This window comes from Callorhinus ursinus, unplaced genomic scaffold (assembly GCF_003265705.2).
Source record: "Callorhinus ursinus isolate GAN/ISIS: 27379988/994484 unplaced genomic scaffold, GSC_fseal_2.0 scaffold35, whole genome shotgun sequence".
In the NCBI taxonomy this organism is placed as follows: domain Eukaryota; kingdom Metazoa; phylum Chordata; class Mammalia; order Carnivora; family Otariidae; genus Callorhinus; species Callorhinus ursinus.
The window spans coordinates 6,864,637-6,877,795 of record NW_027397097.1 but is presented as its reverse complement, the minus strand read 5'-3'; the positions used below and the strand labels follow the sequence as shown (position 1 = coordinate 6,877,795).

Here is a 13,159-nt window from a genome sequence, read left to right as displayed (position 1 = left end):
TTTGTTTCATCCTCTTTTTCATTTCTGCCTACCTCCTTCTTTTCAGTTTTATGGCTGGTATTATGAATTATGTACCACTATGATGCTACTATAAATAGAAACATGGATTATATTTCTCTTCTATCGTGATGCAGGTGAATTTCTTTTGAAAGCTGAAGAACAGGCTGTTTTTTATGCCACTGCACTCAAGGGGTCCTTTCTGTCACAAGTTCAGTCTCATCTCACTTTTAAAAATGATGGGCTTTATTGCATTTCCCAGCGAACTGGACTTCCTTGGCTTAGCTTAGCTTTTTCAGTTACATTCTTCAGCTCCATTTTGACCCAGTCACCATGTGGCATGGTTGTGTAATTTTTTCCCATTCTCTTTTTTAAAAATAGTGATTGGCACCATTATATTGTATTGTACATAGAACCTTCTCCCTTAAAAATGTTGTGTGAGTCTTAAAAGTTTTTCATCACTGTCATGTAAACATGTTGAGCCATATGCTATTTTAAACGTTGATTACCACCAGCAACATAGGCATAGAATGTATTTCTTGATGAGGCTAGGAGTTTCCCCAACATGTGTGTTAACTGCAGAGATGGGTGCTCATCTTCAGTTCAGTGGATGCTGAAGCACCTCTTTATGTAGTTAAACACAAGGACTATTTCAGTATTCACTCACTGTGTGACCCCTTATCAGCTCTCAGACTAGCATAGTATCCATGAGCCAGCATGCAAAGGATAAATGTTGGTGGGAAGGTGTTAAAAATGACACTCCTGGGGGGTACCTGGCTGGCTCAGTAGAGCATGCGACTCTTGATCTCGGTGTCCTCCGCTGGGCGTAGAGCTTTCTTTAAAAAAATATATATATACACTCGTGTTTTGCTCTTTCAGAAACTACTGTGTGAGAAATTAGAAGAACAATTGCAGGATTTAGATGTTGCCTTAAAGAAGAAGGAACGTGCTGAACGCAGGTATTGTGAGAACGCGTCTTAATGTTTTACTTGGGAATTTGATAATAAAATTGTTTTGCAATATAGGTTAATATGTCTATCTAAAATAATTATTGGCATACTGTGACCTGTGGGTCAAATTTGGCATGCTCCTTAATTTTGTATTGCCCACTAGGAATGTTTGTTTTCCATTTTTAAATGTTTGAAAAAAATCAAACAAGAATCTTCATGACAGATGAAAATTCTATATTCCAATTTCATTCATCCCTAAAAAAAGTTTTATTGGAACACAGCCATGCTCATTTGTTTATATATTGTCTGTTGATGCTCTAACACTACAGCAGCAGAGTTGAGTAGTTACAGTAAAAACCTTTTGACCTGCCACGCTTAATTTATTATCTGTCCTTTTACAGGAAAAGTTTGGCAACTACTGATCTAAAATATTTATCAAAACCTACTCTGAATAAATATTGGCCCAGTTATTGTGGAGGATATGTACCTTACTAAGTATGTAGTGAGTACAAGAAGATTCTCAGAACTGGTCTAGTTACCCATGTCATCTCTTTGGGTGGGCAGAATTAACACCGATAAAATAAAGAGCATTTAAATGCTGAACTGTGTCATAAGAGTCATAACTTATAGTCATAAGATATGCCTCCCTTTTCAATTTACCATTGCAATGTAGTCTTAAAGCAGTTGGAGAAAACTTCTTGGAGGAGGTAAGACTGGAGTTGAATCCAGTCTTTAAAAGGGGGTTCAAAATCGGCATAGTAAGTTTATGTTTATTTATATTTATTTGTACCTTCCTTGATTATTCTATTGCTAAACAGTTATTCATGCCTACTGTGTACCAAACTGAAGAGAAAAGGTGAGTGAGAACTCACCTCTGTTAGAATACAGCCGTATTGGCCAGTGGTATAGTAAAGTAGACAGATCATGGCATATTCGGAGCAATACAGGAACGCCGTAGAGGGGCATTTTAGTTCTGATAGGGGTTTGGGTTATCAGGCAAGTCCTGACAAAGTGTGAGCAAAGTGTGAACGTGAGGGGGGGAGAGTGGTAGAAGATGAAGTTGTAAATGCAGATTGAGGCCTAACTGTGAACAGTTTGGCATATCGGACTAGGGGATTTGAATTATTCTCTACAGGTAGTAAGAGAACCATCAAAGGAGAGATAAGTATAATCAGGTCTTTATTTCAGAAAACATGCCCTGGTAACAATAAAAAGGAATTAGAGTTGAGACTGTTGGAGTGGAGTCTAGGAGAGCCGGTGAGGCCTGAACTAGGACATACCTTACATAATAAAGTGGAGGTGTTAAAAGAGAGTTTTCAGAAGCTTAGGAGGATTTGATGCCCATTTGTACATATTATGAGAAAATTTAAACAATGTCTCCTGGACTTACTACCTTCATTTGCTGCTCCTGTAACTTTCACCTGCTATCTCATGGTCTCCCCCCTCCCCCCAAATTTAGCTTGTTTCAAGACAGGTAGCTCATTTGATAATCTACTCACTTTACTCCCCCATACTGTGAACTCAGTGGTTTCAGCCTCCAGATCCTGGTTTTTTCCTTACTAGTCAGCTTCAGCTCTCTGGTTTATAATGGATGCTACTTGGTTTAAAGGCAAAATTAATCTCTAAAGTTGACTAGGAGATAAAAATACTTCATTTTTTAAAAATCAGTTGTCTAAATACCTGTGTATTTAGAAACTCTGGGTAATAGTCCTTTATATAATTATTAGGACTATTTTGATATTCACAGTTGTTCCTGTTTTTATTTTTGACACTAGAAAAGATTTAATTAAGGATGCTTCAAATTAAATCATAATAAAAAATTAGGGACCTTATTTCTTTATTCTTTTTGAAATCTACCTGCCCTTCTAAGAAATGAGCAGTTTTGTGGAAAGGCTGGTTAAAATTTTTTGACTACTGCCTCGCTATAGGGTATATTGTTGCAATTAAGAAATACTTAAAATTTTAGAAATTTATGTTAAAATGTGCCACAATACTTATTCACACTATTGGTCTTCCCATTTACTAACTCATTTGCTTTCGCTTCTACTTTTGGTAATCCTCTTACTTAAACTTTAAGAGGACATCCAAAATTGTGGCTTTAGTTCACACACTAAATTCTTTTTGAGATTGGATCACAGAAAGGAGAGTAAAGTTACTATTATGGAGAGAACAGTCTGCCAGTTAACTGAATTATTGCTATTATTTTTTTAATTCTTCCCAATAATCTGGTTAACAAAGTTTTCTTTATATATAGCTTTTAATATACATAGATTCTAATATATATGAATCCTAGGGGCTCTAAAGAGCAAAATATGTGTATTTCTAAAGTAAAATATTAACTGTAAATTCTAGGTGACTCCATCTGTTTTTAAAAATGAGCATTTTTATTCACCCTTTTTAAAATCTAAAAATAATTTCTCTAGCACTCATCCTAGAAACTTAACGGCCTTGGTTACTCTCTATATCCTAGCACGGAAGCATCTTTCCCTTTGTTCATACATTTATTCAACATTTAACCAACATGTAGTGAGCACTCACTTTATGCCAGGCAATGTAATCAACATGAAGTATATTATGTGGTCTCTACCTTAAAGGGCTCTACAGTATGGTGAAAAAGAAGGATTTGTCAATGAGTAATTAGTGACTAGCCAGAAACTGTCTACAGAGCTGGAGCTGTGATGCTCTGTGAAATTTGATGTTTCAGAAGTCCCTTCAACTGGTTGGTAAACATCCCTTCCAGAACTTGGTGCAGGAATTATTTGGGAATTCACATAGCTCTGTACTTCCAGAGTACTTTTACTAGTGTTTGCTAGCAGAGAGTTGGATTTAATCAGGGTTGGAATTTTCCAGGTAATGTAACAGAGGGAAGGAGAGAAAGAGACAAGGAATTTGAAAGTGTATGCAAAGGAGTATTTATAATGATGGACCGTGGAGTCTAAGCCAGGTAAGGGGGAAAGTAAGGACACAAGGGAGTAATGGACAGTGAAAAGAGGCTAGGGTCGATGGATAGAGGTCCCATTGGAGTTAGGGAATTGTTGAAATCAGTGTACCAGAGGGAGTAAGCTGGAAAGTGAGCCAGTAGACGTCAGAGAATATAGGTTCCCTGAAATTGAAATTTTAGGAAGGGTGTGGTTATTTGTAATGATGAGGTCTGGGCCCAGTATAATCATTGAGCTAGGTAGTGGTGAGATGGAGTGGAAGAGGTATCTTTCTGTAAGATTACTGAGCAAGAGAATGCTGTGATGAGAAATCATACCTACCTTCAAGAGCCTACTCAACTGTTACCACCTATTTAAAACCTCCACTTTCTCAGCTCTTCAAACAAGTTATTCCTTCTTCATGTTTCCATTATACCTGTTCATAGTGGACTACAGTGAGTTGTTGAATAATTGTGAGGACAAGAACCATGTATTATTTGCCCTCAGGATTCCCAAGCCTGACACAAATCATGACCTCAATATGGTGGACGTGAACTGAATGTTTTTCAGTTGAGTTGAGATAATAATAAAGTGAAAGTAGAGATTTTGAGGTATAAAAGAGGAAACTGATAAAACAGTAAACTTGGTTAGTGTAAGGATAAATATGTGTTGAACATATTTAGTAACAGAGAACTCAAGTTCTGACTTCTCCTTCCCTGTTAATTTCAGCTAGTACTGTTTTTGCCTTTCCTAGTTTTTAATTCATTAACTGTACTATTTTAAATCAGATTTTGATTAAAATAACTATCATTTTCTTACATTGCAATTTTTGACTGAATAGCTTTATAACCCATCTCAAAAAGACTGTAAGATTCTTGTTAGCAGAGCCAAGGGTTTCTAGGGCAGTAAAGGCTGCATTCTAAAGGACCCAGGTAACTGGATGAGTAATGCCCTTCTATAAGGGACATCACATGCAAAGGGAGGAAGAGTGGTTATTTCTGTTCAGTTCAGCATACACTGGCCTGCATATAAGAGCTCATCTGTCCTTGGTGAATTAGATTAACTTTGGGAGAACCAGAAAAAACTCCTGTTGGGTATAGCAGTTTGTTAATGTAAAATTTGTTGAATTAAAATCAACAGAGGTTTGTTTCTTTGGAAAAGAAACTATGGAGATCTCATTAGTGTTCTAAATCCACATTGCCTGAAGAAGTGTTAACTGGCTCTAAAAGTAATCTTCACTGGAGCAACTAGGGTGCATTGCCTTTTTTCGTCTCTGTAAACACATGGTTTTAGTATCAATCACTGGGACCTTGATATGGTTCTATTGCATAGAATTTCTTTTTTTAGTATTGATATTTATTACCTTGAGATTATGGTTGTGTATATACGCATATGAAAACTTCCAGCCTAACAAAGATCTAGTTTGTCCAGCATTGACTTTCTGTCTAATCACTTTGTCAGTGAGTTGCAGCATAACTCTCCTCATGAAGTTTCCTTGTCTACTTCAGCTCGCAGGTTTTATTTCATCAGTATAATTACTTCCAAGACTACAATTTTCAGTTACACCTTTTTACAATTTTTACCTTTAAGAAAGTTTTGTGCCTCCCACAGTTACCAGTACGATAAGCTCTATAGACAGTAGCTAACATGTCTATGACCTAGCCTCTGCTATTCCCATGAAATCATAATTTTAGTATTGTCTGTGTTAGCAATGTTTTCGTAACAATTTTATTTTTAGCAAATCTCATTTTGCGTGCGTTTTTGTTTTCACCTAAAGGAAAGAACGTTTGGTGTATGTGGGTATCAGTATCGAAAACATCATTCCTCCACAAGTAAGTTTCTGGTTTGTAGTATTTTTGAAGAAGAGACTGTCATAATTGTTTTAAAATTTAACCCACTTTATGTAATGTGAATAGTTTTAAATATATAGTATACCTGTTTTATTAAAAGTGGAAATTTAGGACCTTAAAGAAATCACCCATATTTTCCCTCATGATTAAAATTAAATATATGCTGGGCTGCTTGGCTGGCTTAGACGGTAGAGCATGCAACTCTTGATCTCGGGGTCGTAAGTTTGAGCCCCATGTTGGGTGTAGAGTCAGAGTCTACTAAAGAAAATAACAATAATAATAAAATAAAAATTACATATATGCTGATAGCCCTAAAATGTAATATCACATTTAAATGAGATTTATATAGCTCACTGCTATGGGGTATATGTTCTGGGGTGTTTTTTTTTGTTGCTGTTTTTTAACCCTGTATTATACTGGGTAATTTGTTTTTAGCTTCTTTATGTGTTGTTTATGTAAAGTGACAAAAGAATAGTTCAGGAAGATGGGGTTTCTAATTCTGTGCTTTGGGTGTTTGTTATTAGAAACTTCAGTATTTGTTCTTAACAGTTGGTTTCTTGGAAGGAATATTGTTTTACATTATTAGTCTAATTTCTAATTAAGGATATCTCATGAGTGAAAGTACATGTAACATGGTTTTCATTTGAAATGAAGAAATGTTCCTAGTTTCATACACAGTTTCATTCAGGCTTAACTAAATCACACACTTAAGTAACCTGTCTTGGTTAGTTACTTTCCTTTATCATCATGCTTCTTTCTTTTTCTAAATCCATTATTTCATTGATTCAGCATATCTTCTGAATATCTTCTATGTGTTTGATTTAATTATTTGTTAAAAAATTTATCAGTGGAGAAACTTCATCCTGATTGTTTTAAAAGAGGTAGTTCTAAACTCACAGAAACATAAGAATTTTAATACAGAGGGGCTTCATCCTTTGATCACCAGTACTCTTTTTAATCTCTCTACTTAGTATGGCCATGTTCATTCAGTTTTGTTGGGGGGGTGTGAGATCACCTCACTTTTTCAGATCTTTCACATGTGCTGCCTAGACAGACATTAGAAAACTATTCATTCCAAGAAGCTTTTTGTTTGTCCTAATAACCTATATATTTGTTATCATATTTTTAAACCAGGAGCCAGATTTTTCTGAAGATCATGAAGAAAAGAAAAAAGATTCAAAAAAATCCAAAGCAAACTTACTTGAAAGGAGGTCAACAAGAACACGGAAATGTATAAGTTATAGGTATGAAATATGTGGAAATGGTTACAATAAAAGAGTGTAAAATGTTTTTTTAAATTATAAAATATAACCCAAGAGTATATGCTTTTTTTCATAATGATCATTAGTTAGATATATATATATTTGTTACTTACTGTCTTTAGAATCATGCTGTTTTAGAGCAGCCAACATGACCTTTTCAAAACATAAATTTGCTCGTGTCATCCTTTTCTGCTTAATACACTTTGTCAGATTTCTGTAGCTCTTGGGATAAGGATCGATGCTTTAACAAGGCCCCTACAGGCACCACAGAGTCTGCTCTGTACCCAGCTTTTCAGCTCCGTGTCATCCACATTTTTCCTCACTCTGTCATTATCAGCCAGTCTTCTTTCAGCTTATTTGCACATGCTCTTTACTCGACCTAGGATTTCCCTCCTGTTTTCACCTTGTTAACCTTCTCTTGATCAAATCTGTTATATGCCCTCATAGCAAGCAGTTCTTCTCTTTGAAAGCACTTATCATGGTACCATTTTATATAAAATCATCATAACTAATGAAATCAAAGGCTGCTCATGGAAAGAGCAAGGGTAAAGTCAGTTCTGCTGTAATACAACATACGAATTCCTAAAAATTGCCGGACTGTGTAAAATCACACAATATAAACCATAGGGATTATGGGAAATATGGAGGTAGGGCCACACTCAAAAATTTCGTTAGTGACATTTTTTTTTTTAAAGATGTGAATATAGGGGAGGGGGTGGGGGGATGGGTTAGCCTGGTGATGGGTATTAAAGAGGGCACGTTCTGCATGGAGCACTGGGTGTTATATGTAAACAGTGAATCATCAACACTACATCAAAAACTAATGATGTGGGGTGCCTGGGTGGCTCAGTCATTAGGCATCTGCCTTCAGCTCAGGTTGTGATCCCAGGGTCCTGGGATCGAGCCCCACGTCAGGCTCCCTGCTCAGCCGGGAGCCTGCTTCTCCCTCTTCCACTCCCCCTGCTTGTGTTCCCTCTCTAGCTGTGTCTCTCTGTCAAATAAATAAATAAAATCTTAAAAAAAAAAAAAAACTAACGATGTAATGTATGGTGATTAACATAATAAAATAAAATTTAAGAAAAAGATATGACTGTAATAAAAACAGTCACATTTGACGTACGTTAAATGGTTAAGAACTAATATAAATATTACGCCAACTACCACATTTTCTATTGAAAAATCCCTGAAGTTTGTCTGTGGAAGTGGTTGTGAGGTGGGTTGCAGTTTGTAAATCATTGTGTGGTGGTAGAAGGAGGGTTATTTGAAATCAACCAGGAAGTCGTAGACGCAGATGGCTATAGCTTGTAACACACATAATGAGCTGAGGTTGCTGGTAGATATTTGAGGCATGTATATGTATGCAGTTTGTATATGCCTGTGTGGCTAGGTGCAGTTTTTTACATTTACCTAGTGTTTCTTATGAATAAAATTACTTAAAGCAAGTATAAAATACACATTATGCTTGAATTATTTCCTAATATATCAGTCTTGTTGTAACAATTTACAGTTTCAGAACAAACCTTACAGTAGGACTGTATTATCTTTCAATCTTGATATAGTTGTGGTTGTTAAAAGAAGGAGAGATTTACTCTTAGCATTTCATCCTGGATGTATACCCAGAAGTGGGATTGCTGGATCCTATGGCACTTATATTTTTGTGTTTTTTGAGGAATATCCATGATGTTTTCCATGGCAGTTGCACCCTTTTGCTTCCCACCAGCAGCGTATAGTTTCCAGGTTTTCCACATCCTTGCCAACACTTGTTGGCTTTGGAGGGTTTTTTTGATAGTGACCATCCTAGCGGATATGAGACAGTATCTCGTGATTTTGATTTGCATTTCCCTAATTGATGATGAGCATCTTTTCATTTGCTTGCTGGGTGTTTGTATGTCTCTTGTCATTTTTTCTTTATGATTTCTGCTTCTTAGTACTTTTTAAAAGAAACTCAACTGAGAGATATTAAGAAAGTCATTCATATGCTTTCTCTAATAAGTTTTACTCTTCATATTTAAGCTCTAAATACACCTAGAATTTAATCTGTACATGGGTGCAGTGGGATTATTGTGAGTATAAAATATAAAGCACTTAATAAAGTATTAGCACAGAAAGAGGGCAAAAAAGAATTTCATCACCATTATCATTTAATAATTGTTTATCAGATCCTTACTGCTGCTAACAGAGAGGATGACATCAAAGTTGACTAGAGGCAGCATTGGATTGGGGTACAGAAGAATAAGATGATAGTCCTCACCATACCGTGTATTACCCATGTAACTTGGAATGGTCCATTTCCCTAGGTCTTGGTTGATGGTGGATTAACGCAGGTGATCCCTTCAGCTCTAAATTTATATAACAGTACTATAGAAATTTATGAAAAACTATATTCTTTAGCATAAAATGTATTGTGCAATTAATTTCTTTAATTATATCTACTTCCTATATATAATATTATATATAGGATAATTATTTTAATATAATTATAAATCGTAGATAATTATATCTACTATTATATATAATAATATCTACTTCCCAAAAAGATTTAAGGAAGGCATGTAATCTACTGTAAGGAGCAACTTTTTAAGCATAGCATCAGACACAGAAACAATAATGGAAAGGAGATTTGATTACATAAAACTTAAGAAAGACTTAGAAGCGCTTCTAAAAGAAAATATTTTCTTGCAAAGAAATTTTTCAAAGGAGTTAGAATTCAAAAGGAACACTTTACGAATTTTAAAAATTACACTGAGTATAGTTTTTTTCATTGTGGAAATACAGTAGCTTTTTCCATGATGTCTGTAAAAGCTGTTGCATCTCTAGCCATTAACGTTACTGAAGTCAAGAATAAAGACATTTTTGTTAGGAAATCACTTACTTTAGGGAAACCAAGGTTTTGTTTATTTTGGAAATGAACTAGACAGCATTGACTTTTTACATTTGTTTGTTTATTTGGGAGGGGGCTGACTGGAAATGTTATGGGCACATATTCATAATTGTAGCAGGGCAAGATGTCAGTTTTCATTTCTCAAACCTTAAAAAGCAAAAGCTAAAGGGGAAATGCACTTGGGATAGAAATAATTGCAACAGGGGCACCTGGATGGCTCAGTTGGTTAAGCATCTGCCTTTGGCTCAGGTCATGATCCCAAGGTCCTGGGATGGAGCCCCACAACGGGATCCCTGCTCAGTGGGGAGTCTGCTTCTCCTCTCCTTCTCCCCTCTCCCTGCTTGTGCTCTCTCTCTCTCTCAAATGAATAATTTTAAAAATTAAAATAAAAGAAAAAATAATTGCAACATATGACAAACTATTAAAATCTTTAATACCTTAAAAGCTCTTACAAGTAGTAAAAGATGCACACTGGCTGATAAAATGGGCAAAGGATTCAAACCAGCCTTATAAAACAAAAAGCAAAAATGACCAATAAAATGAAACTATTATTTGGCCTTACTCAGTAATCACATTAAAATTAAAAGAACAGGGACGCCTGGGTCGCTCAGTCATTAAACGTCTGCCTTCAGCTCAGGTCATGATCTCAGGCTCCTGGGATCGAGCCCCGCATCGGGCTCCCTGCTCAGCGGGAAGCCTGCTTCTCCCTCTCTCACTCCACCTGCTTGTGTTCCCTCTCTGTCTCTCTCTCTCTCTGTCAAATAAATAAAATCTAAAAAAAAAAAAAAAAAAGTAAAAACAAGAAAATTTTCAAAATTAGAAAAAAAATAAAATTCACTTCATGGTTATATTATAAATTGCTATCACCCTTGAAGAACAGTTTTTTTTTTAATTTTATTTTATTATGTTAGTCACCATACATTGCAACATTAGTTTTTGATGTAGTGTTCCATGATTCATTGTTTGCGTATAACACCCAGTGCTCCATTCAATACGTGCCCTCTTTAATACCCATCACCAGGCTAACCTATCCCCCTACTCTCCTCCCCTCTAGAACCCTCAGTTTGTTTCTCAGAGTCCATAGTCTCTCATGGTTCGTCTGCCCCTCTGATTTCCCCCCTTCATTTTTCCCTTCCTACTATCTTCTTTTTTTTTTTTAAACATATAATGTATTATTTGTTTCAGAGGTACAGGTCTGTGATTCAACAGTCTTACACAATCACAGTGCTCACCATAGCACATACCCTCCCCAATGTCTGTCACCCAGCCACCCCATCCCTCCCACCCCCCACCACTCCAGCAACCCTCAGTTTGTTTCCTGAGATTAAGAATTCCTCATATCAGTGAGATTATATGATACTTGTCTTTCTCTGATTGACTTATTTTGCTTAGCATAATACCCTCTAGTCATTGCAAATGGCAAGATTTCATATTTTTTTGATGGCTGCATAATATTCCATTGTATATATATATACCACATCTTCTTTATCCATTCATCTGTTGATGGACATCTTGGCTGTTTCCATAGTTTGGCTATTGTGGACATTGCTGCTGTAAACATTGGGGTGCACATACCCATTCGGATCCCTACATTTGTATCTTTGGGTTAAATACTCAGTAGTGCAATTGCTGGGTCGTAGGGTAGTCCTATTTTCAACTTTTTGAGGCACCTCCACACTGTCTTCCAGAGTGGCTGCACCAGCTTGCCTTCCCACCAACAGTGAGGAGGGTTCCCTTTTCTCCGCATCCCCGCCAACATCTGTCATTTCCCGACTTATTAATTTTAGCCATTCTGACTGGTGTGAGGTGGTTTCTCATTGAGGTTTTGATTTGTACTTCCCTGATGCCAAGTGATATTGGAAGAACAGTTTTTATGCCAACAGTTTTATTTGTAGCAAGAATACCAAGAACAAACCTAAGGTCCAACAAAATCTCTTGGTGGAACCATGGGCACTCAACCAAACAAAGGAAAAGGTAGAGTTATAAGGTACTGAGGAAGGGTAGAGTTTAGATGAAATGTAAAGGAAGCAATGAAGAGTTAGGCTGAAGGCAAATCTATCAGATCTAGACCATATAGTGGACACAGGTTCCTGTTTCCTGAAAGCATTGAATTTGAAGTTGATGTGTAGGATGTTGTGTCCATTCCCTTATTCAAAGCTCTGCATCTGGGATATAAATCAGGGCTGCCTATTTGTGTTAAAAGTAACTTAAATCCTCCAGGCAAGCATGGAGTATTTTATTCTTACTGATACCATTTCGTAAGTCCAAAGGTTCTAATGGTCTCTGACACAGAAAACCAGGTTTTTTGGTGAGTAGGAAAATAGAAGTCATTCAGAGGAAGAGGCTGTTTTGCCACTTTATAGCTGCAACCTGTCATTGGGAGAAATACTGTTTTCTCTTAACTGCATCTGGCTTTATCTATATCTGTTATTCTAGCCTGATGAGTGGATGTACAGATTTTTACTTTCTCAGAATTTGTTAAAGAAAACCTAAGCTACAGCTGCAGGGTTGTTTTTCATAGCTATGATTGTAATTGTGAAAAAATTGGAAGTAAACTTTTAACTAAATTATGACACATCTATAAGATTAGATACTATATAGCCATTAAAAACTATGTTGTGGAAGAATTCTTAACCTGAAACTTGTGAATCCTCTGAAATTAGATACAAAATTTTATGTTTGTGTGGATATTTTTTTTTCTAGAGAGGAAATCCATAGCTGCAATGAGTTTCTTAACTCAAAAGACAAAATATTTGGCTTTTAAACTCTGTCGTTAATCCATTGTCTGCCTTTAATCCAACACTGTCCAGTAGAATTTACTGTGTTCATGGAGATGTGCTATTTCTTTGCTGTCCGGCATGGTGCCTTACGTAGCTGTGGGGCACTTAAAATCTGGCTAGCAAGGAACAGAATTTTTCATTTTAATTAATTTTAATATAGATAGCCACACGCAACTAGTAATTACCATATTTTGCATAGTTTTAGGCAAGTCACTTTATTCGTTTGGTCATCTCAGGTCTAAAGTGAAGGGAGTTTTGTATGTGAAGAAATCTTGGGGATCATCTAAACTTGTCTTCTCTACGTTGGGGGCGGTGGCCCTTGTGAGAAAAAGTACTTTTATCTAGTTCTAAAATTCTGAGCATCTGTGTATGGACCTTGGTAATAATAGTAATATAATCCCTGATGACAATAATAGTGTAGTTCTCACACTTAGTATTATTTCTGGAACACTAATTCAACTTACTTTGCTGTGTGATTTATGTAGTTAGAGGTTGGCGAACTGTGGCCTGTGGGGCAAATC

At 36.3% G+C, this 13,159-nt stretch overlaps 1 protein-coding gene across 2 annotated transcripts in view; it reads left to right on the top strand.

Moving 5' to 3' along the window:
- Positions 1-13,159, top strand: part of RSF1 (remodeling and spacing factor 1) — a 159,412-nt gene that overhangs the window by 129,089 nt on the left and 17,164 nt on the right. For both annotated transcript variants that reach the window (XM_025894141.2, XM_025894140.2), the window contains exons 9-11: positions 877-956; positions 5,643-5,697; positions 6,850-6,959. In XM_025894141.2, the coding sequence (XP_025749926.1) occupies positions 877-956; positions 5,643-5,697; positions 6,850-6,959 (245 nt within the window). The remainder of the gene's footprint in view (positions 1-876; positions 957-5,642; positions 5,698-6,849; positions 6,960-13,159) is intronic.